At 37.0% G+C, this 25,397-nt stretch overlaps 1 protein-coding gene across 7 annotated transcripts in view; it reads left to right on the top strand.

Annotated features, from left to right (window-relative positions):
* The window catches only part of LOC108912002 (spectrin beta chain), a 28,404-nt gene extending 3,566 nt beyond the window's left edge, over nt 1-24,838 (top strand). Inside the window, exons 1-13 of one of the 7 annotated variants that reach the window (XM_018717102.2) lie at nt 2,763-2,979; nt 6,193-6,349; nt 8,699-12,834; nt 12,887-13,286; nt 13,341-14,700; nt 14,758-14,974; nt 17,822-18,460; nt 18,642-18,819; nt 22,029-22,121; nt 22,741-22,881; nt 23,728-23,998; nt 24,140-24,322; nt 24,387-24,838. In XM_018717102.2, the coding sequence (XP_018572618.1) occupies nt 6,220-6,349; nt 8,699-12,834; nt 12,887-13,286; nt 13,341-14,700; nt 14,758-14,974; nt 17,822-18,460; nt 18,642-18,819; nt 22,029-22,121; nt 22,741-22,881; nt 23,728-23,998; nt 24,140-24,322; nt 24,387-24,390 (7,752 nt within the window). In that variant the 5' untranslated portion in view covers nt 2,763-2,979; nt 6,193-6,219 and the 3' untranslated portion in view covers nt 24,391-24,838. Of the gene's footprint in view, nt 1-2,762; nt 2,980-6,192; nt 6,350-8,698; nt 12,835-12,886; nt 13,287-13,340; nt 14,701-14,757; nt 14,975-17,821; nt 18,461-18,641; nt 18,820-19,038; nt 19,090-22,028; nt 22,122-22,740; nt 22,882-23,727; nt 23,999-24,139; nt 24,323-24,386 lie in introns of those variants that run through there. The other 6 variants (XM_018717101.1, XM_018717103.1, XM_018717104.1 and 3 more) reach the window with 6 other exon arrangements.
* The last annotated feature ends 559 nt before the right edge of the window (nt 24,839-25,397 follow it).

The following is a 25,397-nucleotide window of genomic DNA, read 5'->3' as shown; positions in this document are numbered from 1 at the left end:
GGGTTTGAGACTCTTACATTTGAGTATTCAGAGTAAAGTTCGGACCAGCATAGATGCAAATTAGTTTGGAACAACAGTTCGGCATACATAAAGATGGGAGGTGGGTGACTTGTAACTGTGTTTTTATTGTTTAGTTTATCAGCGGCAAAATGGTCCCTAGTGACAATGCCGTTAACAGGAAATCCGAGTAATTGGCATAATTTCGTGTGGAAAAGCGAATTCGCCATGGTTTTTATACCAGTTTAACGCCATTTACTTTGGAAGAATATATTTTTTATTTTGTTGAACTCGCTCTCCCAAAGGCTTGGGCGTTGTTACAGCATCAGCATTAGATTTATCACGTGAATTTTTTAATCATGAGAAAAACTGTTGCAAGAAGTAACTATTTAGAAATATAATGGTGTGATAATCTGAATCCTAACGAGTTATAAACAGTGAACATTTGACACTAATTCTAAAATTAATACTCACAAAAAATAATGTGCAAAATATATTTAGAAAAATATTCCCATTTAATAAAGCTGCTTATCAGGACTTCGTACATATTTGCTAAGATAATGGAAAAGTGCAAATATTTATTGTAAATGATTTATCTATCAAATCAAGGTTTTTTACCGCAATATAAAAACTGATATAACACGTATATACTGAGTAAATCGTCAAAAACTAGTTTCTGTTTGAAGAACAAAGTCTCAGCTCCTTCTAAGGTTATCAAATATTGAGGTTATATTTCGTTAATAAAAGAGATAACGGTGACGAATATTTTCTCGTTCTAATTTTAGTGACACATTTTTATAAATTTTGAATTGTACCCCTGGTTATTCCTTATAAAAATAGACGATTTCTATAGTAATGAGTTTTTAACGATAATTGTTATCGTTTTGTGTACTACAATCGCTTCTAGAAAATTGTGAAATACCTGATAAGCGTGTATACCAATCAAGTTAAGTCATAGTGCAGTTCTGTGTTCAGTATAAATATACCATCGGCATTTATGTATTAACTAATAAAAAGTACAGTTGATAAAAGATAATACGTGTAATGTATTATCAATGTCAATTTATAAGTGTTTAGCTTCAACAGTACCTATTAAATGTACTGATAAGCATGTAAGATTTTTTTATAGTTTACGGGTATTAAGATATTGGTATTAAATAAATTAAATATTTTTAAAAGGCGTTTGATTTAAATATAATTAAGGAAAACCCCTTCTAAAGTAACAGCTTCAACACCTCCCAATTTTTTTTAAGAATAAACGGGGCACCCTGTATACATTCGGTAAAAATGCTTTAAGGGAATTAAAATAGACGAGTAATATTGTCAAGTAACTTTTTTTGCCAATTTCAAGCTCCGATTTAAATCGTAACCTCGTCCCACTTCAGATTAGACAAATGTGGCTGAAAAGTGACTTCATCTTTTACCATTCACATACCAGGTCGCCTTTTTTCTCCTTGAAACCTATAAATACTGGATTGTTTAAGACATAATTAACCTGAAATCATTAAATTTGTACGACTGGCGTCTTTCGAATTAATAAACCACAGCGATAAACCTCTGGTTGCATGGTAATATTTCTTCTCTAGCGTGTACCTTGTATCGATTTTAATGCATAGGTACACTTTGAAACGCGGATTTTACGTTTCAGCACCATGCGAGGTCTGTCGTACAATACATTTTCTTTTATAACGTCGTTTCCCGTGTCTCTCAAAGTTAAATTTCCCGTGACAGAAGGTTGACAAAAGCGTTTTCCATAAATAAACACCACCTCACGGCGTGAGCGTTTCAGCGTCAATAGATTGCCGCTTCTTTTGATGTTAGCATTGGCCTTCGCCATAAGCAACGGAGCAGGTGATCGGGAGTGTGCATAATATTGACGAGAACATTTTAAATTTTCTTACAGTTAGATGTAACAGCCCGTATCAGTGCGAGAAGTACAGCTTGTCAGATGTAACATGCTACCACCTCGCCTTATTTGCACTGTTTTGTTTGTGAAATGTTTTAATTTTTATAATAAATGGGATCTATTGTAAGTAGATTACTAGCAATCAATGAGTACTGGTTTGTAAAAAGGTTCATATAATGCAATCGTAAAATTTATGTCCTTGGTTGATAAGCTTTAAAGCACCAGGGTTGACATTCGAACACTTCTCATGATGGGTCCGCATTCCTCCTGCAGCGGTCATTGCTAAAAATCTGGATGTTTTGGTATTATTGACCTGTAACTGAGTGTGGTGATTTATAATTCCAAAATTCATTGCATGTAGGAAACTTTGTATTTTCCCAAAAATTCGAAATTGAAGTGGGTTTTTACACGCCCCCGCAACGGCCTTCGTCAGCATGGTCTGCTACGGCTGCTGATCTTTTTCGTCGTTTGGGTTCTCTTAGACATGGTTATCGATATTTGACGGGATGTGAGCTGCGCAATTGTAGACGGCTTCCTAGATTATATTCGAAAGTGAGGTGAATTTTCGAAATTCTCTCGGTACTTGTAAAAACTTGGCTTTTAAGTTATATTTAAAGTACGCACGGCTAGCGAGTCGGCTCCGTAAGTGTAACCGGAGGCCCCGCTCCTAATTATGTTACATTGGCAATATCCTCCACACAGGTCCGGCGATTTCGACCCAATTTCTCAATTTCAGCAGTGTCGGTGCGTGGTGACGTACCCGCGTGGAGCCGGCGGCTGCGAGTTTTGCGCCATCCTCTGCCGTTCCTCCGCACTACTCATTGAACCAGACATTGCCGCAGTGTCTTTGGCAAGCGGTAGGTCAGGCGTCGCGACGCCGACGTCTTCTACCGGCTGATCGATTCTCCAGGCCACTTCCTCGTGCCACTGCAAACCTAATTTTCCGTCGCCGGAATCGTGTTGTCTCGACTAAGAGTTTTTCTGTATTGCCTCCTTGGTCCTAAATGCGCCGTTTTGCGGGAAAATATGGATCCCAGGTCGATTAGTGTGTATGTCATGTGAACAGGGTGCATTTGGTAAGTTTCCGCGATGTTTTGGTGTTGTTTTGTTGTGCGTTTTGCTCGGATACGGGATTTGTTATGCAATAACACCTACGCGAGCTAGCGTTATACGAAAACACGGTAGAAGCCTTCCTTCAAATTTAATGAATTTTCGCTGTATTGTGTATTTTAATAATTCATGACATTGTGAGAGCTCGAGTTTAATGAAATATTATCTAACATTGAAATCTGTGGAAAATTTTGTAAATATATTAGTGAGCCAGAGCTTCAATCAATATGTTGTGCTTTCATCTAGGTATTTTCTATGAACATATATGTAGTAAAAACGATAATACATTATCTTACATTTTGTTGGTTATATTTTACGTGTGATGTGATATGTCGTTCAGTATAATTTGCATGTTTCTGAGGTTGATAGCAAGAGAAAGTCGCCCATTAGTTTAACTTTAGTCTGGATTGGGTTGGTTATTGGTAAATACCGATGGCTCTTTTATTGCAAGAGTACCGGATAAAATCGATTTTCGAAAAACCGGGCGGTCGTGCTTGTTGGTGGCCATTTTATAATCCTCTGCTGCTATGTGGATATAGCTGCTTTTTTTTGTAAAATTTTATATTGATTTTTAGTCACGTACTGTGAGTACGTAAATAAACTCCATCTGCAATGAAATTTGCTGAAAAGTAGGCTTTCCAACTTTAAGTTTTCTGGTAAATACGCACACATTTTTTTAATTTTGAATGGAACTATTTATAGCTTTTTCAAAGAAATCAAAATATGTTCAAGTAAAATCTGGGATTTTAATTTATTTTAATATTCTCACTGTTAAAAAAAATTCGCTTTACTTCCTCAAATTTTTGAGATCTATAGCACTGAAAATATTAATTTTAGATATCCGGAACAGTTTATTTTAACAGGATCACTTCATTTATTTCGAATCTAAACATTTTTAGCATTTAGCGTTTCACTACTTCTCAAACGCTTTGTGATCGATAGACATCTAGGTCGCCTGATTTAAATCCAATTAAATTTTTCTGTGTGGTCATCCAAAATCCGTTTATTCAACCCCGGTAAATACTATAAGTATTGATTGTAAGATAAAGGGAATAAACTAAATATGGGAAACAAACTATAAGAAGTCAGGAAGTCTTCTCTATACGCTTTCAAGAGATTTGTAGATACTTACCGTCCACACTGTATACATTTTGACCCTAACTTTAACATTTTTATGCTAACCCCAAGCCTGAGCTTATGTTGTAACATTCCCTTCTATAAATTTTCGGTATCTACCGCTGGCCGAGCGAGATCCTATATCTTTAACGCATCCCCAATCAAAATAGATTAAGCCGAAGTGAAAAGCGTGATAAAATCCGATGAACGGGACGAACGCCGGTAAAACCCGGCGATTATCGATTTACCACACAAGGATTTATCCGTTGCAATTTTGCGGGCGCCGAAAATCAGGGTGTTATAAAATAAATTATTTAAGACGCTATCTTGATCATAAGATACCGCCAAATGCCAAGTTCTCTCTAATCCTAACTGGTTATTATTTAATTTTTGCGTGTAGACATGCTTTGTGACTATTATAACGCGATGTTTGATGTTAATGTTGTTGATTCTTATTCTCGTCCAGTGTGTCGATTGTTTACATCGGATAATACCGATGAATATTTATAATTTTTATAAGTAGGCGTCTATTTATAGACTCGGTGACGTAAACTTTTATTTTCACATAATTTTGTTATAAAAATCGCCAACCTTGATACTTGATTCTGTCAAAGGTCAACAATGGCTTGTTTTATTTCAGGGTAAGCCTTGTTTTATTCATTTTGGTTGCCGGTTTCTAGCAGTGAGTGTTGGGTTAATACTAGGGAGTTGACTGTCCGATCTAAAATACTATTTAGGATAGGTTTCATTTATCAAATTTTATGTAAATTTTTATACTAGCATTTTTGCGTAAGGAAATTGTGCCCAGACTCGTACAGCAACGTATTCTTGGAACGTTCGAAATTTTGTGAAGCTTACGTGACCCTAGATATTTTTAATGTTGAAATTTGTCATATATCTTGATAACCCAAGACGCCATTACGTTTTTAATTTCCAAATGATTTGTAGTCGCTGCCAAGATTATACGGCGACCACTCTCGATATATCCATGTTGGAGAACTTGTTTTCTTCGTTTCGAAACAATAGTGTGACTTTAAAGAACGTCGTTCCACATTTTTAAGGTTAAATTACCGTAAAGTTTATAAAACAGTGAAGCGAATAATAAATTCTTCGAGTAAATATTTACAAACAATGTTTTAATACTGCGGTGATTTGGAATAATCGTAAAGCATGTAATCATGACGGTGTTAATTACTTTAGCGAAATATTTACCATCGGATTCTTCTCCCATAAAAGAATACCGTGACATAATTTCACGAATGTGGTATGAGTGATTCATAAACGTATTAGAGGTAATTCGGTCTGGGTAGTTTTAGGAATAATAAGTGGGATAAGATTTTATGTCACAAGATTTTGTCATATTCGCCAAACTGGTCTTTTTTGTACAATGTTGGTAAAATTTTATGAAAGTATGGTGAAAAATTTGATTATTATAGTGGTTTCAAGCCAGTTTAACCTTTTTTTTAGTTGATCTTAAGAAATGAAAACGATTAATACATTTTATATTAATATCGGCAAAGTTGCTTTTAAATTATAAAACTTTACATTGATTATGGATCATAGTACACAACAGTATCGTAACTAGTATATTATGCACCATTGTAACAACTGGCAGTGACAGATTTATATGTACAAGCATTCTGCCATGAATTTATAACTAACTCCACAGTTAATTTTCATTGGGCACTGATCCAATAATATCCTGTGTGTTTCATTATTTTCATGAAAATATACACTTATTCATACATAACTTTAGTTCCTACAAGTTCCTGTGGATAATGTCACTATATATAAAATATTTTCAACTGGTTTGTATGTATAGTGTAACTGTAACTGTTATAACGAACTGTAACTTATTATAATCGTGTAAACCGCGTTGCGGGCGCGGAAACTGCGATTCCAGTGGCGTACCGTTTTAGGGAATTCTAGAAATTAAATTTAAGTACATAGTTCGGCAAATAGATATGTCGATTTTTAGTAAGATCTAAAATATACGTCATGTCATATGCCGACAAGGTCTCAATTAACGTCCACATTTGAATCACGTTTTCTTTTGCTTGCAGGCAACCAGCTTTGCTGGTGTATAAAATATGACGACAGACATTAGTATAGTAAGGTGGGACCCCACCTTACAGCAAGAAATAGTAGAAGATTACGAATACGATGGCGGAAACTCGTCATCCCGACTTTTCGAAAGATCTCGCATCAAAGCTTTAGCAGGTGAGTCCGATATTCCCGTTGAAAATAACAATAGTGTCACTTCTTATAAGTTACTCAAAATGTAGGTTATCGCGTGTCTGCAATTAGTACATTTTACTGTTTCGTTTTATTATTTCATAAAGTCCCATAAATGTGTGGTAGAGATTGTGCATATGCTTAAAATCAATAACGGAAAGCTACGACAAATGGGATTGTCGGCGTAAATGTAATAATAACAGAGGCCGTACTGCGACTGCATTTCAGAGATAGGGTTTTAAAATTCGTTTAACATGTACTGCTTTCAATCGGTATATACGAGGTGTAACCTTGAATGGGGATTATTTTTGCTGAATCAACGTTCACGGTTGTTTTTTGCTCATGTACCACTCTGTTGACGTATCAAATAAGGTAAAGTCGCCTTGCATATTCCAGTCCTGTAAACAGTGATCAAGCACGTGTGGTTACGAAACTATTGGTCTAATGACTATCTTGTCCAGAGACTCGCTTTCATACTGAACTGGACCTCATATTTTAAATAGTTCTCAATTCGTGCGAATAATTCTCGACTTAATTTTGTTGTTGTTTTGTATTAATTAATTTTGTACAAAAAAGGCAAAAAATAGTGACAAAAACAATTTGTTACTTTATATTGAAATCTATATTTCAAACTAACTTGAATGTGAGAAATGTGGGTTTAATACGTTTTATTTAACAGATATATACTATAGTCTTATAACGAATAAATAAGTAATGAATTACTTTGTTTAATAATTGACATTTTGTTTGTATCTCATAATCTGCAGTAGTATTATAAAATTTTGTAAAGCACGACAATTTGTCATATTTCTCAACGGTGCACTGGCATTTCCTGAGCAAATACTAATAAAGCAATTTGTGTAGACGTTTAATGATTCTCTTGTCAGTGGCGTCGTCGATAAAACGAACGGTCTAATAATAGATATTCATTGAAAGTGGCATTAACGTGTATTTTTTGCTTCATTTAACCCGCCCGCGCGTTGTGATAAAACAACTAGGAATTCCATTTAATCTTTTTATTCTTAACGTAAAAATTTTACTCAAATTGTCAAATTAAAATCAAGCTGCTTACTACGTTACTGGTCTATTTTTGTGCACACTACCTATCTGCTACATGTAAATTTATTAGAAATTTAATATATTTACTCTGTCCCTTTATCTTTAGTAGTTTTATCTAAACCACATTTCCTTCTCTGTACATTTGTTAATTCACACAGCAGAAGGATGTTAGATGTAGCCAGTTAATGTTGAAAATGGATACGAAAAGTGATTTGGAACAGTTATACTACGATAAAGTTGTGTTAGAATTGAGAGGTATTTATGAAAGAATAATTTATTTCGATCTAATTAGTTTTTATCTTCGAATAAAATTCCGATTTTTACATTTCGACAGTACTTCCTACACGTGATACTATTGCTATAGTTTTGGCGAACTGCCACATCGTCGATAACTTCCTGTGGCATTTTTAACGCGAGTGCTCTTAATTTTTAAATAAAACAGGGCGGTGTACTTCGTAAAAGTGCATATTCACTTTATTTGAATAATGGAGGGTTTTCCAAAAGCCTCAAAGCTAGCACAGTGACAAGGTCATTATTGTACAGTACTTAGGTCTTGCAGATATATTGTCGCTAGTTTGTAAAAAACGACTGTTACTTTATCTGATGGGAAAAAAATAATTAAAAAAATATTAGATGCAGATTAAACAAATAGTTATAAAAAATGTTCACTTACTGTTTCTTCAAGCTCTTACAGTATATTTGGAAAGTAATAATTTTGTGTAACTTATATTTAATGAATGTTTGCACAGTAAAATATAAATTGATTACATACTTCTATTTGACTGACTCATTTTATAAGTAATAGTACCAAATAATAAATGCACAGTAGGTAGTGTTGATTCGCGATCGGGTATTTTGAACAATAAAACATTACACAACAATAAAGCATTACTCCTATTTTGAATGAGGTTCATATTTATAGCATGGCCACATTAGACCGTAAGATATGTTTGTTTTCATACCTCGCCGCTGGAAAGTGTAACCTTAATCACTAGTGCCAGCCAGAGTGCATACACGTCGGCTGGATTAATATTATCTAGTTCACTAGGTGAATGTCAGAGGTCATTGACACTGTGATTCATAAACTAAACACTGTGCTTTAAAAAATAGGAATACATTTCTCTGCCACTTCGCTCATGATTGATTAAAAAAAAATAAATTTGAAAAAAATATTGTGCAAATAATTTGTTACGTTTTCTCCATAATAACTCGATCACAAATAATTAACGCTTGCACTAAAGGGCAATGATATTAACTTGTATTATGCCATTCTAGACGAAAGAGAAAGTGTTCAGAAGAAGACTTTCCAAAAATGGGTAAATTCGCATTTAGTTCGGGTAAACTCCCGCATCACAGACTTATACTGCGATCTAAGAGACGGAAAGAACTTAATAAAACTACTAGAAGTATTATCGGGCGAGAGACTGCCCAGACCCACGAAGGGTAAAATGCGCATCCACTGCCTGGAGAATGTCGATAAGGCACTACAATTTCTTAGAGAGCAACGTGTTCACTTAGAGAATATGGGGTCCCACGATATAGTAGACGGAAACCCACGCTTATCGCTTGGTCTCATCTGGACCATAATCCTCCGCTTCCAAATCCAAGACATCACGATCGAAGAGACCGACAACCAGGAGACGAAGTCTGCCAAGGACGCGCTCCTCCTGTGGTGCCAGATGAAGACCGCCGGCTACCACAACGTCAACGTTAGGAACTTCACCACCTCCTGGCGCGACGGTCTCGCTTTCAATGCACTCATCCACAAACATCGTCCCGATTTGATACACTTCGATAAACTGTCCAAGTCGAACCCGATGCACAACTTAAACAACGCTTTCAACGTAGCCGAGGACAAATTAGGGCTAACGAAACTCCTGGACGCCGAAGACGTGTTCGTAGAGCAGCCGGACGAGAAGTCCATTATCACTTACGTCGTTACTTACTACCACTACTTCAGCAAGATGAAGCAAGAAACGGTACAAGGAAAACGTATCGGCAAGGTCGTCGGTATCGCCATGGAAAACGAAAGGATGATCAAGGAGTACGAATCCCTCACCAGCGATTTACTGGCTTGGATAGAAGCCACCATACAAGCTCTAGGCGAACGAAGATTTGCCAACAGCCTCACCGGCGTTCAAGCGCAGCTGGCACAGTTCAACAATTATCGAATAGTAGAAAAACCGCCGAAGTTCGTCGAGAAAGGTAACTTGGAAATCCTCCTGTTCACCCTTCAGTCGAAGATGCGGGCGAACAATCAACGGCCATACACCCCTAAGGAGGGTAAAATGATTTCGGACATTAACAAGGCGTGGGAAAGATTAGAAAAGGCCGAACACGAGCGCGAATTGGCGCTCAGAGAGGAATTGATCCGCCAGGAGAAATTGGAACAACTAGCCGCTAGGTTTAACAGGAAAGCCAGCATGCGAGAGACGTGGTTGAGCGAAAATCAAAGGCTCGTCTCGCAAGACAACTTCGGGCAAGATTTGGCCGCCGTCGAAGCGGCTGCTAAGAAACACGAAGCCATCGAAACCGACATCTTTGCGTACGAAGAGAGAGTACAAGCCGTCGTGTCGGTGGCCGCCGAGCTGGAAGCGGAAAATTACCACGACATGGAGAGAATCAACGCCAGGAAAGAAAACGTACTGCGCCTCTGGAATTACCTCTTGGAATTGCTTAGAGCACGTAGGAACCGCTTAGATTTGTCACTTCAGCTGCAACAGAACTTCCAGGAGATGTTGCACATTCTAGATGCCATGGAGGAATTGAAAGCTAGGTTGCTTACCGACGATTACGGTAAACATCTCATGGGCGTCGAGGACCTCCTTCAGAAACACAACCTCCTCGAAGCCGATATTAACATCCTCGGAGACAGGGTTAAGGCAGTCGCCAGCCAATCGCAGAGATTCGTCGACGTCGAAAATGAGGAAGGTTACAAACCTTGTGATCCTTCGTTGGTTCTGGAACGAGTACAACAATTAGAAGAGGCATACGCACAACTGGTGCGTCTGGCGGTGGAACGTAGATCGCGCCTTGAAGAAAGTAAGAAATTATGGCAGTTCTACTGGGATATGGCAGATGAAGATAACTGGATCAAAGAAAAGGAACAGATCGTGTCTACGTCCGATATTGGTCACGACCTAACTACTGTTAATTTGCTATTGAGCAAACATAAGATCTTAGAAAATGAACTGTCTGCACACGAACCTCAGCTTGAGGCGGCTCTTGGAGTCGGCGAAGAATTAATAAACGGCGGTCATTTCGGCGCTGAGAAGATTCAAGAGAGGCTTACTGAAATCCGCGATGCTTGGAAGCACCTGCTTGATTTGGCCGCTTATCGTAGAAAGCGATTGGAAGAAGCAGTTGACTATCACCAATTATTCGCCGACGCCGACGATATCGACATTTGGATGTTGGATACGCTCAGATTAGTTTCCAGTGAAGATGTAGGCAGAGATGAAGGAAACGCGCAATCCCTCCTCAAAAAACACAAAGATGTCACTGAAGAGCTTAAAAATTACGTGAGCGTCATCGACGCATTGCACCAACAAGCCGAAGCTTTGGGCCCAGAAGTTGCTAACTCACCAGAAGTGTCTCAGAGGCTGGCTTCTATTGACAATAGATACAAGGAGCTTTTGGAATTGGCTAAATTGAGAAAACAACGCTTACTAGACGCCCTTTCCTTGTACAAACTTCTCTCCGAAAGCGACGGTGTGGAACAATGGATCAGCGAGAAGGACCGCATGTTGCAGACTATGATCCCCGCAAGGGACATCGAGGATGTGGAAATCATGAAACACCGTTACGACGGTTTCGAAAAAGAAATGAACGCAAATGCTTCTCGCGTTGCCGTCGTCAATCAACTTGCACGCCAGTTATTGCACGTGGAACACCCCAACTCGGAACAAATCACCGCCAGACAGAATCAGCTCAATCAGAAGTGGGCGGAATTACGCGAAAAGGCTGAAGCTAAAAGGGAAGAACTCAACTCGGCCCACGGTGTACAAACCTTCCACATTGAATGTCGGGAGACTATCACCTGGATCGAAGACAAAATTCGTATTTTACAAACCACTGACAGTTTGGAAATGGATCTTACTGGTATTATGACGTTACAGCGCCGTCTATCTGGAATGGAAAGAGATCTAGCTGCTATCCAAGCTAAACTTACGTCCTTACAGAAAGAGGCTGAGAGTATCGAAGGCGAACATCCTGAAGAGGCCGCCGTTATTCGGGAACGCATCACGCAAATCCAAATCATTTGGGAGCGCTTGACTCAGATGTTGAAGGAGCGCGATTCTAAACTCGAAGAAGCTGGCGATCTCCATAGATTCCTCCGTGATCTCGATCACTTCCAGGCGTGGCTTACAAAAACTCAAACCGACATCGCGTCTGAGGATACACCTAACTCCTTATCCGAGGCTGAGAAACTGCTTTCTCAGCACCAGTCTATTCGCGAAGAAATCGACAATTATACCGACGATTACACTAAGATGATGGAATACGGGGAAAAGATAACGGCGGAACCAAGCACTCAGGACGATCCTCAGTACATGTTCTTGAGGGAACGTCTGAAGGCGTTGAAAGATGGATGGGCTGAGATCCATCAGATGTGGGAGAACAGACAACAACTGCTTTCTCAGTCACTCAGTTTGCAACTGCTCGACAGAGATGCACGGCAGGTTGAGGTTATTCTTAACCAACAAGAGCATATTCTCGGCAAAGACGAAAGTCCAACAACCCTCGAACAAGCAGAGAATCTGCTGAAACGACACGAAGCATTCCTTGCTACGATGGAAGCCAATGATGATAAGATTAACGGAGTAGTCGAGTTTTCGCGCAGACTTTGCGACGAAGGTCACTTTGCTTCCGATAAGATTGCCAAACGTGCTGACAATATTGATGAAAGACGTCAAGCCAATAGAGAAAAAGCTCAAGCCCTTCTAGAAAGACTTCGCGATCAATTGGAACTCCACCAATTCTTGAGAGATTGCGACGAATTGGGTGAATGGATTCAAGAAAAACATATCACCGCTCAAGATGAAACCTACCGATCCGCCAAAACGGTTCACTCGAAGTGGACGAGACATCAAGCTTTCGAAGCGGAGATTGCAGCAAACAAAGAACGTTTACATAACCTACAAAAAGCAGGCGAAGAATTGGCTAAAGAGAAACCGGAATACGTTAGCCATATTCAACCTAAAGTAGAAGAAATGGCGGATCAGTTCGATGTGTTGGAACAAACGACCAAAGAGAAGGGTGAACGCCTGTTTGACGCTAACCGCGAAGTACTCATCCACCAAACCTGCGACGATATCGACTCTTGGATGAACGAACTCGAAAAACAAATCGAAAGTGACGATACGGGTTCTGATTTAGCCTCAGTCAACATTCTCATGCAAAAACAACAGGTAAATATAGTAGAAAACCATTTAATTTGTATCTAAACGTGTATGTCTTTAGATGATTGAAACTCAGATGGCAGTCAAAGCTCTTCAAGTTGGAGAATTGGAAAAACAAACGAAACATTTGGAAACGGCTGCTCCAGAAAAGGATATGCAAGAAATCAACTTTAAGAAACAGAAAGTGGAGGAACGCTTCCAACAGCTCAAGCAACCGTTACTGGAAAGGCAGAGGGTACTAGAAAAGAAGAAAGAAGCGTTACAATTTAGAAGAGACGTCGAGGACGAGTTATTGTGGATTGCCGAAAAAATGCCTCAGGCGACATCCACCGAATACGGTAACAGTCTTTTCCAGGTGCACATGCTAGAAAAGAAGACTCAATCCCTTCAGACCGAAGTAGATAACCACGAACCTAGAATTAAAACAGTTTGCAATAATGGTCAGAAATTAATTGATGAAGGTGAGTGTGATTTACATTATCGTGAATTAAATGCTATAATGACATCGTTTACAGGTCATGAAGATGCGGTTGAATTCGGCAGACTAATCAATGAACTACACAAAGCCTGGCAAGAACTTAAAGATGCCATAGATAAACGCAGGGAGAATCTGTTAAGGAACGAACGTGCTCAACAGTACCTATTCGATGCCAATGAAGCTGAGTGCTGGATGAGTGAACAAGAACTGTACATGATGGTAGAGGATAGAGGAAAAGACGAAACGTCTGCTAGGAACTTCATGAAGAAACACGAAAGTTTAGAGGCGGCGGTAGAGGCCTACGCTGATACTATTAGATCTCTTGGTGAAACCGTAAGGTCTCTGGCTGCTGAGGGTCATCCTTTGGCTGAACAGGTGGCTGTTAAACAGTCCCAATTGGACAAGTTGTACGCAGGCCTGAAAGATCTGGCCGGAGAGAGAAGAGCCAAGCTAGACGAGGCCCTACAGCTTTTCTTACTGAACAGAGACGTCGGAGATCTCGAACAGTGGATCGCAGACAGGGAAGTTGTCGCTTCTTCCCACGAATTAGGCCAAGATTACGACCACGTCACCTTACTATGGGAACGATTCAAGGAGTTTGCGCACGATACTGAAGCTATCGGCAGTGAGAGAGTAGCGGGAGTGAACGACACCGCCGACCAACTAATCGCGGCGGGACATTCAGATTCAGCCACCATAGCTGAATGGAAGGATGGCCTCAATGAGGCCTGGCAGGATTTATTGGAACTTATCGAAACCCGCACCCAAATGCTCGCTGCGTCTAGGGAATTGCACAAGTTCTTCCACGACTGCAAAGACATCCTTAGCCGTATAATGGAAAAGCAAGTGTCCATGTCCGACGAACTGGGAAGGGACGCCGGATCTGTCAACGGATTGCAACGGAAACACCAGAACTTCTTGCAAGACTTGCAAACGCTGCAGTCCCAGGTGCAACAGATCCAGGAGGAGTCTGCTAAATTGCAAGCCAGCTATGCCGGAGACCGAGCTAAAGAAATCACCAACAGGGAGCAAGAAGTCGTTGCCGCTTGGGCGTCGCTACAGGCCGCCTGTGAGCAGCGACGGAGCAAGCTCGCCGACACCGGCGACTTGTTCAAATTCTTCAATTGGGTCCGCAACCTGATGCAGTGGATGGACGACGTCATCAGACAGATGAACACCAGCGAGAAGCCAAGGGACGTCAGCGGCGTGGAGTTGCTGATGAACAACCACCAGAGCTTGAAGGCCGAGATTGAGGCTCGGGAAGACGATTTCACGGGTTGCATTTCCCTCGGGAAGGAACTGTTGAACAGGAACCACTATGCCAGCTCGGAGATCAAGGATAAATTGGTAACTTTGAGCAACCACAGGAGCGGTGTCCGTCAACGATGGGAAGAAAGGTACGGTGATGCGACTTGAATGCATATTTTTTTAATTAATTTGCTTTGTCTTTTCAGGTGGGAAAATCTGCAATTGATTTTGGAAGTGTATCAGTTCGCTAGAGACGCTGCTGTGGCGGAGGCATGGTTGATAGCTCAGGAGCCTTACCTTATGAGCACCGAGCTGGGTCATACCATCGACGATGTTGAGAATCTAATAAAAAAACACGAGGCCTTTGAGAAATCGGCGGCAGCGCAGGAGGAGAGGTTCAGTGCTTTGGAACGATTGACAACAGTAAGTGAAACTATGTAATTTGTTTGATGTTTTTTATATTTTTTATTGCTTAGTGGTCGTAGGTAAAGTTTACGTCTTTATAGCATGCCGGAAGTAACTCTTGATACAACATTAACTTGAAGTAATCAATATTTTAGATTTAGACGCATGATTAATTGAACTACTGTTTTATTAATTTTTTTAATTCCATTTTTATACAGGGTGTCTCATGATTAGTGTCCAATAATTTATCACTTGATTCTATTGCCAAAAATAAGAATATTTTTTCACGGGTCGAGAAACGCTTCCTAAAGGAGCCACGCCCCCCCTGAATGGGGCCACAAAAAATTTTTTTTTTTTATATTTCCGAAACAGGTTGAAAGAAAATTATGAATTTTGACACCATAAACACTCATTAAAAATCGAAGTAGTTTATCATAAAATTTTTGAAAAATTTTAGTCAGGAGGTCTCATTTGGGTAAAATTTGCCCCAATTTTTTTGCTTATCGAAATTTTCAAATTCAGATGCCAACATATGATAGAACCTCATTTCCGCTACAAAAAATTCTCATTATTTCTTTCGATAAAATGCTCCATTTCCAAGAAAAACGGATCCAAGCATTTCTTTACATTACCCAAAAAAGTTTCTTGAATAGCTAAAATGAATACATGTACCGTTATGAATTTTGATTGGTCATCATGTCATTCTACATCACAATAAACAGCGTGAAAAGTTCTTAGAACAGTTTATCATGGGCGTCCCACATGGGGGGAGGGGGGCTCGAGTAAAATTTGTCCCAAATTTTTTTCATGTTGCCATTTTCAAATTTAAACAATAGAATTTGATAGATCTGAGTTTTTTATGAAAAAATGGTAATGTTCTATATTGAAAATGTTATCTGTTTTCGAGAAAAATCGGTTTAAATATGTTATAACCCTTTCCAAAGTGTGCTTTTCCAAGCACTTTTCACGTTGTTTATTACAATGTGTAATGGATATGATGACATCTAAATTCATAATGGTACGTACATGTACCCAGTTTAGCTATTCAAGAATTTTTTTTTTGTATTTTATATAATGAAATGCTTGGATCCGTTTTTCTCGGAAATGGAGCATTTTATCGAAAGAAATAAAGAATACATTTTTTGTAGAGGAAATAAAAGTGTATCCTATGTTATCATCTGAATTTGAAAATTTCGATAAGCAAAAAAATTGGCGCAAATTTTACCCGTCGACCCTCCCAAATGAGACGCCCCTGACTAAAATTTTTCAAAAATTTTATGATAAACTATTTCGATTTTTAATGCTTGTTCATGATGTCAAAATTCATAATTTCCTTTCAACCCGTTTCGCAAATTAAAAAAAAAAATTAATTTTTTGTGGCCCCATTCAGGGGGGCGTAGCTCCTTTAGGAAGCGTTTCTCGACCCATGTTTATATGAAGAAATATTCTTATTTTAGGCAATAGAAGTGGTAAATTATTGGACACTAATTATGAGACACCCTGTATAATACAAAATTTTTAATTCATTTTTTATTTAAAATTAGGTTGTTTCTTTTAGTTGCACTTAGTGAATTTTTTATTACGAATTATTTTTACAATTTTTTTGTCCTTTTCTAATTTCACTGCTTTCACTTGAATACCTACACAATTTTGACTAGAAATGGAGACCGAAATGAATTTTGCTTGTGTATTGGGATGATTCGAAAGTTTTTTTGAATTTTTTAAAAAATTTGTTTAAATTTTGTTATAATTTCAGTGGAACTTTTGTTTTTTCTTTGTCTGTCTTTGCTTGTGGATTTTTGCTTATGAATTGGAGTCATATTCAAAATGTGCCTTAGAACTTATTTGTGGCGATATATATTTTTTAAACAAATTATAAATAAAAAAATAATAAGCTTCATTTTCATATATTGTTATCTCTCGCTTTTATACAGGGTGCCTGTTAAACAATGGGCCAAACTTTGCCACTAGATTCTACGATGAAAATTAATGGGGAAAAAGTCATATACGATAAACGTTTCGTTTTCGAGATACAGGGTGTTGCAGTTGAGAAAATAAATAAAATTTCTTTAATATTTTTCGACTACATTGAGCTAATTTCGTGAAATTTCGTATCCGGGATTTTCTGGGATGAGAAATTCGAATTTGTCGACGATTTCGTTGTATCTCCTAGAGGGCACCACAAGCGACCATTAGGACGTATTTAAACTGACAAAACTTTTTTGTGCCACCATGTATTTCACTTTGGGCTGGAAAAATCCTTTTGCCCAACTTTTCTGCTTAAAAAAGGTAATATCTCTAAAGCCAACCGTTTCCAACAAAAAGACATTTAAATTTGTAAATGCATAATAAAATTTGTTAAAAGTTTTTTCCAATTTCAACACCCTGTATCTCGAAAACTAAGCTTTTATGAGCGACATTGTCTCCATTAATTTTCGTCTTTGAATTTAGTGGTAAAATTTGGCCCATACTTTAGTAGACCCCCTGTATATAAACAACAAAACCAGAAGAAAAAATCAGTAATGTCCGTTTTGGAAAACTTAAAAAAAGTAATTTGTATTATGTCAAACACAGATTTGCAAAAGATCCGGTTTCAGTTTGAATCTTTAAAGTTCGATTTCAATAATTTCAAAGAACCAAATCTCCTCCATCTCTAGTTGTGACAAAACTCCTTGTATCTAATCTTTTCCAGAAAGTTACAAAAGTAATACAAGAAAGATATCAAAAAGCTTTTACGATAACTTCAAGCCCGTTTTAATAATTTTTATTTTTATTATATTTGAAAAATTATTTTTGCAACTTTCGTACCGTAACCATGTCTAGCTTGTCTTTGTTTAATTTTGTTTGTATGTGCTTGGTTTGTAGTTAGAAACATGTGGTGGTAGTAGATTGGTGGAATGCCCTTTGCATGACTCTTCTGTTTGCAACTTCTCCGTGATATTTCCTTCTTTCGAGAAAGTGAGGCCTGCTCCTGTACGGAATTTGAGCGCGGCGTTCGTTAGGGACACGGTAAATGCCATCGTTCGTAACGAGGACAGATTCTACAAGCCCCGGGTGCCTTGTAGGAGGGTATTTACGTTGTACGGAGTTAAAAAGTATTACCCGGATTACGAAACGAAGGCAGCCAAACAAAAAAGTTTCCTGCACAAATCGAGTAGTAGAAAACCGGTTAAAAATAATAGACCTTCTTGTGTCAGGTCTATTTCGATGTACGAAACGGGTCCCAGTAACGATTTCGATAATCAAGTGCCGGACGATTTCAAAAGCGACAAATATATCTGTTACGACTTTTTGACGGCGGAACGGTTCGCCAATTATATGCAGAATAACGTTTCTTTTTGTAAGAGCAAGGACAACGTATCGAAAGACGTGTACGCCATGAATTTGTTGAACCTTAATTTGAATAATTCCGCGAAAGTTAAGAAACGGTTAGAAAAAGCAGGAGCGGCCGTTAAGAAATCCTATAGAAAGTCTTTTCCTCTCATGTCTTCTACAGGCGAATCGGTAAGTTCACATTGTCGTACGATTGTTAGAGAATATAAATTTTTTCCGTTCCGATTTTAAAACTTTGATAGACGACCGTTTTTTTGTTTTACAAAATTTGTATTCTCAAAACAATTTCTGCATGCGAAAACTACCTTATAAAAAAAAATTGTTACTGAAAACTTTACAATTTCCTATCAAGTTCGAATTGAGAGAAATGAAGAGGAGACAGGAAGCTGCCGAGGCTGAGGAGAGAGCCAGAAGAGAGCAGGAGGAAGCTGAAAGACTGGCGGCTATCGCAGCTGCACAACCCAAGGAAGCTGAGCAAGTTACAACGGATCGACCCGATTCGAGTTCACCAGCTGTGGAAGAACGACCAGGTAAGACGAAGCAATTAATACAAAATTTGTTTTGTTCTCGTATTTTTTTTGACTTGGTGTTGTAAGAAACGAAATCTGCAAAGCAAAACAAGAATTTAAGGAACGGTTCATCCAAAATCGGTGCAGATCTCGTTTTTTATAAATATTACGATATTTTTTATGTTTTGGTTATGTTTGTTAACTAATGTTACAAAATATTTTAACTTTAATTTAACGCAGCTGGGGAAAGGAAAAGATCTTCTGTTAAAGCTGCATCGTCTCCTGGTGAAGGTAAAAAAACTAATACGGCATTAATTTGTGGAATTTAATACGTAATAACAATGCGATGGTGATGGTTTCTATTGCTTGTCTTGTCAAACTTCAACTTAATAAATCGAATATCGATTCTAATTGCACACTTTGTACATATTACGCACAGATTAATAATCTATTTTTTTGACGGTTTAATCTTCAGAAAAATGTATACAGGGTGACCCTTTTTAAATATGTTGCTAATTGATTCTCTGTGTATATCGACCCCTTTCGATTTGGCTGAAGCTTTTTTATTGTTCTTTACCCCATTGAAAACCATTGAGAATTTTTTCACCCAATTCAAAAAAAGATGAATTTTTGAAAATTAAAAAAAAAATTACTATTCTTTTTCAAACCTTGTTATCAGGACGTTTTTTTTTTTCAAAATTTTTGTTTATAAATGCACTTTTTCAAAAAAAAAATAGATCAAAATTAACTGCACTTCACTGTTTTTTTTTTCATTTTTCAAAAATAACAAATTTCTCAATTACCATTTTTGAAAAAAAAAAAAATATATTTTTCTTATAAATAACTGACATTTTTTATAAATCTTCAAATTTTTTTCAGGGTGGTGTTTTTTTTGTTTTCTATTTTTTTTTATTGATTGAAAAATTTTTTTTTTCAAATTTAACTTATTTCACATCACTTGAAAAATTTTGAAAATGTCGGAATCCCAAAATTGAAAAAAATTATTCTATGCAGTGATTGATGACGATTTCAAAAAGTCAAAAGAGGATGGTTTCAAAATGATTTATTTGAGTTCAAATGTGTAGCATGTCTTTTTTTAAAGCCCACTGTTCGTCCAAAAATGGACTAAATAACAAATTTTTTTTTTCATTTTCTTTGTTTTTTGGATGTAGTTTTCGAAAAAAAAATACAAAAATTCAAAACAATCTATTTTTTTAATCGAAATTTTTTTCAAGTTTACCACTTTCATTTATTTCTTTCATATTTCTTTTCAATTTTGGGATTCTATATACATTTTCAAAACTTTTCAAAATGGTGGTGAAATAAGCTAAATTTGAAAAAAAAAGAAAAATTGAAATCGAAAACCACTGAAAAAATTTGAGGATTTATAAAAAATGTCAGTTTTTTATAAGAAAAAAAAAAAACATTTCAAAAATGGTAATCGAAAAATTGTTTTTTTTCGATTTCTGAAAAAAAAAACTGAAGATAGGTCCAGATAATTTTGATCTATTTTATTTCAAAAAGTACATTTAAAAACAAATATTTTGAAAAAAAACGTCCCGATAACTCAATTTTTGAAAAAGTTATGGTATTTTAAAAAAAGTAATTATTTCGAAAATTCATTTTTTGAGTTGGGTGAAAAAATTTGAAAAAATTCTCAGAGGTTTTCAATGGGATAGAAAACAATAAAAAAGTTTCAGCCAAATCGAAGAGGGTCAGGGTTAAAAGTGGTCGATTTGGCATGGAATGCCCCATATGTAACAGTTCTTGCTGAATTTATATTTCAACAAATAAAAAAGGTCGTCTTGTCCATACATTTACCTCTGTTAAACTTTCTAATTTTAATTAATTTTATTATAATCTTAGGCTAAATAATTTCTCTACGAGAACCGAGGTATAGGTTTTTTTTAATGGTATATGCCCTATAACTTTTATATGATTATCCGACTAATGTAAAATTTGACATCCAAGGGTATAAGAACATGACCGATCAGTTGCATTGTTGCGAGATAGCTTCTTTTTCAGACATAACTTAAAGGCTTTTTTTATAGGATTATTGGGAATTTTGTTACTTTTACATTAATAATCTCAAAAACGTGTGCCGTAAACATGTGTTAGGAAGAGACTATTACTGTTGTCTAAAATTATTTGTTTGTGGCACAATTTTAATTTTTTATTTGTTTCTCGTCACCGTTGGAAAAATTTAAATTTCTCTCTTCTATGTCTCTTCTATGTGTCAAATTTAACATAAGTCCCGCAACCCGTATAAAAGTTAGAGGAGGGGGCACTTCAAAATATGTAGATTATACAGAAAATAAATTGCGAGCAATACATCTTGATTTCACATCATTAAACGTTCAGTGATTATTTTCTGTACAATCTATATTTTCTTCAGAAATGCATTTTTTCACTTCAAGTGTAGGGATACGGGGTGATCAGTTACTAAAAGGTTAAACGTTATATGATGAAAATTAAAAAGTCAGTTCAAATAAAGTTTAGTTGAAAAATATTTAAAAAATATTTCACTTCTGATTTACATGGTATTGGAGTTGAAAATTTTTAAACTATTTTCAGTCATATCTCGAAACACAGATTTCTTTTTTTAAATTCAACGACTTAATTTCTGTTATCTGCAATAATGCATCATTTATTTTTTACAAAAGGGCCCCAAGAATTAATTCCTGCAGTAGCTCAAATGAATTTTTAATTTTTATCGTAAAGTCTATTGGTGACCTTTAGCCGATTAGTAACTGGACACCTTGTATAAATGTGAGAATTCACATGAACTGTCATAGAGTTTAAGCATATGCACTCGTAGTGAAGATGCCTTTACTGCGTTACAGTTTTAATATGATCTCATTCAACTATCTTGATTCTTTTGTTGTCGATTTAACGTTTAACATCGTGTATTGTTTCGTTCTATTATTAACAGTAAATCCTGGTAAGTATTCCTGTTTTTCTGGCTTGGCATGTCGTATTCCACTAACAATTTGACCCTTTGCATTTATTCTGATCACTAACAAAAATATATTTTAATAATTTATTTCTGTTTTTATTTTTGTGTAATTATGTTATTAACTGTTAGTACAGGCGAGCATAAATAAAAAACCTCAAACCGAAACGGAATCCGTAATTCCAAATTTAAGGTTATCAATTTATGTTCGCTTCCGTAATAAGCGAGAGCCGGTATATCGCTGCATGGGTTTTTAATGCATGAGCATGTTCTGTAGTGCATGGACAACAACAGCCCCGACCTATGACATTACCGAGTACTCCCACCGCTAAACCGTCGCCGCCTCAGGCTTCTCCCCGCTCACAAACACGTAAGTACCTCTGACGATACTCGTCTCCATACGAGCTTTATATTTTTCGAGCGAAACGGGAAAAATATTTACATTTCTAAATGGCAATGGTAAATTTTGGTCATGATATATGAAAAAAACATTACATTTTCATTAAAATACATTACTGCACTGCACTGCTAGGCAATTTGTCAACAACTGAAATTTATGGCCGGTCGCCCAGTGCGGCTTTGTTTGTGCGCCGTTTGCCCACGCGCGCGTTCTTTAACTGGGCGTATACATTTCTACCACCTCCACGTTTAGTCCGATCAGACCTGTATGTGTGGCTAAATAAACATGGGAACAAGTTTTTCAAATATTTCAATGCCGAGTTTCTGCGTAGGGACTGAACCTGGTACATACTGCCTAGCTCTTTGGTCTTCAAATTGATATCGGAGAGACTATACAGTACTTGTTTAGAAGTTCCAGGTTCAGTTCTTACTCACCTGATCTATAAACATTGCTGACTCGTGATAATATTTAAAATAGTGTATTACGTTAAGTAACAATACAATACTTATGGATGTAAATATTTTTCCCGAGATGATTGATTGCACGTTATTTATTGTGTCGTGTTGCTTTATATGTTGGTTTTTCGAAGTGTCGAGAGTCGAAGAAAAGGCCAAGCGAAAAGATCGCTCTAGAAGCAAATCTCCATTTAGGAGTTTCCGTTGGAAAAAGGGCACCCCCAAAGCTTCCGGAACTCATAGTGACGACGAGGGTGCTTCTGCTGCTTTACAAGGTAGTCTTACGGTAACCTTAAGGATCGGGTACTGCACAGACAGCGGTGAAGTATCCGTTAATTTAATTGTTGGAAATTTGTTCCGTTTCTAGTATAAGTAGGTGTAAAAAAATTCATTATATGTAATATGTTGTAATTATCCCCGTCCCTTTATTTTTTTAAAGTGATTTGCTTTTATTAATATTCGTTTTATACGAGTACTCTATTAAGAGGGCTCTATAGCAAATAGCCAACTGGCCATATATTTTTATAGATTTTATTACACAGTTTGTCGAAATATGAACTAACGCGCAAATAACGGACTTTCCTCCATTCTATCGCAGATTTTTTATAAAATGGACTTCGTTTGAAACTCAAATAATTTTTTGGTATAGAGAAATTTGTAATTTATTATGCCGCAAAGCGGCAAATTACAAATTTCTTTACATCAAAAAGTAATTTGAGTTTCAAACAAACTCCATTTTGTAGATAATCTGCGGTAGAATGGAGGAAAGTCCGTTATTTGTGCATTGATTCATATTTAGACAAACTGTGTAATAAAATTTGCAAAAATGTATTGCTGGTTGGCTATTCACTACAGAGCCCTTTTAAAAAAATGATGAAAAGCGGTAAGTTAATTTGTGTGTTTATGTATTGTTAATCTGTGTCCGTGTCATTTGTTCTTTCATAAATGTATGCTTTTTAGTGTACCTCCAGCAATAGAAATCACGTTTCAAGTTACTGTTCAACTTTTCGTTTCGTGGTACTTTAAACAAAATTCAAATATGTACTCGCAAAATTCGTCTGTATTTTTAACGGTTCAACGTACGACTGGTACTTTAACATTTATTTGATTTCTGTGACCAGAACACGGCAGCGTAGGAGACGAAGAAGGTTTCGAAGGCCATCTAGTACGTAAACACGAATGGGAAAGCACCACGACCAAGGCATCGAATAGGTCGTGGGACAAGGTGTTCTGCGTGCTCAGGGGTACGCAGTTTGCTTTCTACAAGGACAGCAAGGCTGCCAAGACCGCACCCGACCAGAGGTTTAAGGGCGAGGCCCCCCTGTCTCTACATAAGGCCGTTGCCAGCGTAGCGCAGGATTACAAGAAGAAGAAGCATGTATTTAGACTGAAGTAAGTATCGGTTTAGATTTCCCTCCTTTTTTTTTCTGCGTTTTGCAATTTTGTCATTAAAGGACTGTACGAGTAATTCCACACACGGGGAGAGCTGCCGGTTTTTGATGCTGATAGTGTCGACCGTTATTTTTTTTGCAGGTTGGAGAGCGGAGGCGAATTCCTATTCCAGGCACACGACGATGCTGAAATGAACACGTGGATTTCCCACATTACTTCTCACGCTGATACCGATTCTTCAGGCCCCTCACGCTCGCAGACATTGCCTGCGTCTGCGCAGAAGGAGGATTCTAAACGTCGCAGCTTCTTTACCCTTAAGAAAACGTAAGTTGGGGTTGGTTAAAATGCTTTCCCGTCGTCACCGATGGTTTCTTTCTGTTTTTTCCAGATAAATTGCTACTTCTATTGATGATACCCGTATCTTTACGCTTTACCTGAAAGGACACTGTCCGGTCTTCGCCCTTCATTTTTTTTACAATTAGCATATTTAATATATTTTTCTTGTAGTTTGCACATTATAATTATAGAAATATTTTAAATGTATAGTAATATATACTATGTGATTAAAAATTATCGACTGGGGCACAAAAATACTCCTCGGTGAGCCAGTGTTTATTATTTATTGAATAATTATAATAAAATTTAACGTCCCTATGTAACCTACAATGTTTATTGTGGCGGTCCTCACTGCCTCTATGTTTATAATACCTACTCCTTATATTACGTTGCAATATTTTTTAAAGCTTTGCTTAGCAAAGGTAAGGTGAAAAGTCATTTTATTATATTTCTTTGTAATTTGTAGTTATGTCTATTTTACATATAAAATGTGTGCTTTTAAAAATGGAGTTATAATAAATATTGTTTTTAGTATCTTCGTATTTTTATTCGCATTGACCTAATTTGGAGATTCATCTTCAAATTACTTCAATTTTTATTCGTTAAGCAAAATTTATGCAGCCAAGTATACATAGGTTTTGTATTGTATGTTGCCTACCGAACAAAAACATGAAAGAAAAATTCGAATATGGAGAAACTGGAAGAATTGAATGGTTTTGAATTCCTAAAACGTTTTAATAAAATTGTCAAAAAAATTAAAGTGTTCATCTGAACAACAAAAATCTCGAAAACTTGCAACTAGAGAACTGAATGTAGTTTTGGATTGGATCTTATGCAGTCAAGTATACATTAGTACTGTATTATGTGTAGGCGCCCAACAAACATTGAAAAGAATTGACGCCTCTGACTTTCCTTTAAAATTTAATATAAAAGTAATAATTTTGGCACTCAGGTGTAATAAATAAATTATAAATAATCTAAATTGTTACAGATATATCGATAAGGCTGTTCCAGGAACTACACACAATATATTCCTTAAAAACTTATTCTTACACAAAACTTA

This window comes from Anoplophora glabripennis, unplaced genomic scaffold (genome assembly GCF_000390285.2).
Source record: "Anoplophora glabripennis isolate ALB-LARVAE unplaced genomic scaffold, Agla_2.0 scaffold88, whole genome shotgun sequence".
Taxonomy (NCBI): Eukaryota; Metazoa; Arthropoda; class Insecta; order Coleoptera; family Cerambycidae; genus Anoplophora; species Anoplophora glabripennis.
Note: the sequence above shows the minus strand (reverse complement) of the source record. Positions and strands in the feature narration are given on the sequence as shown.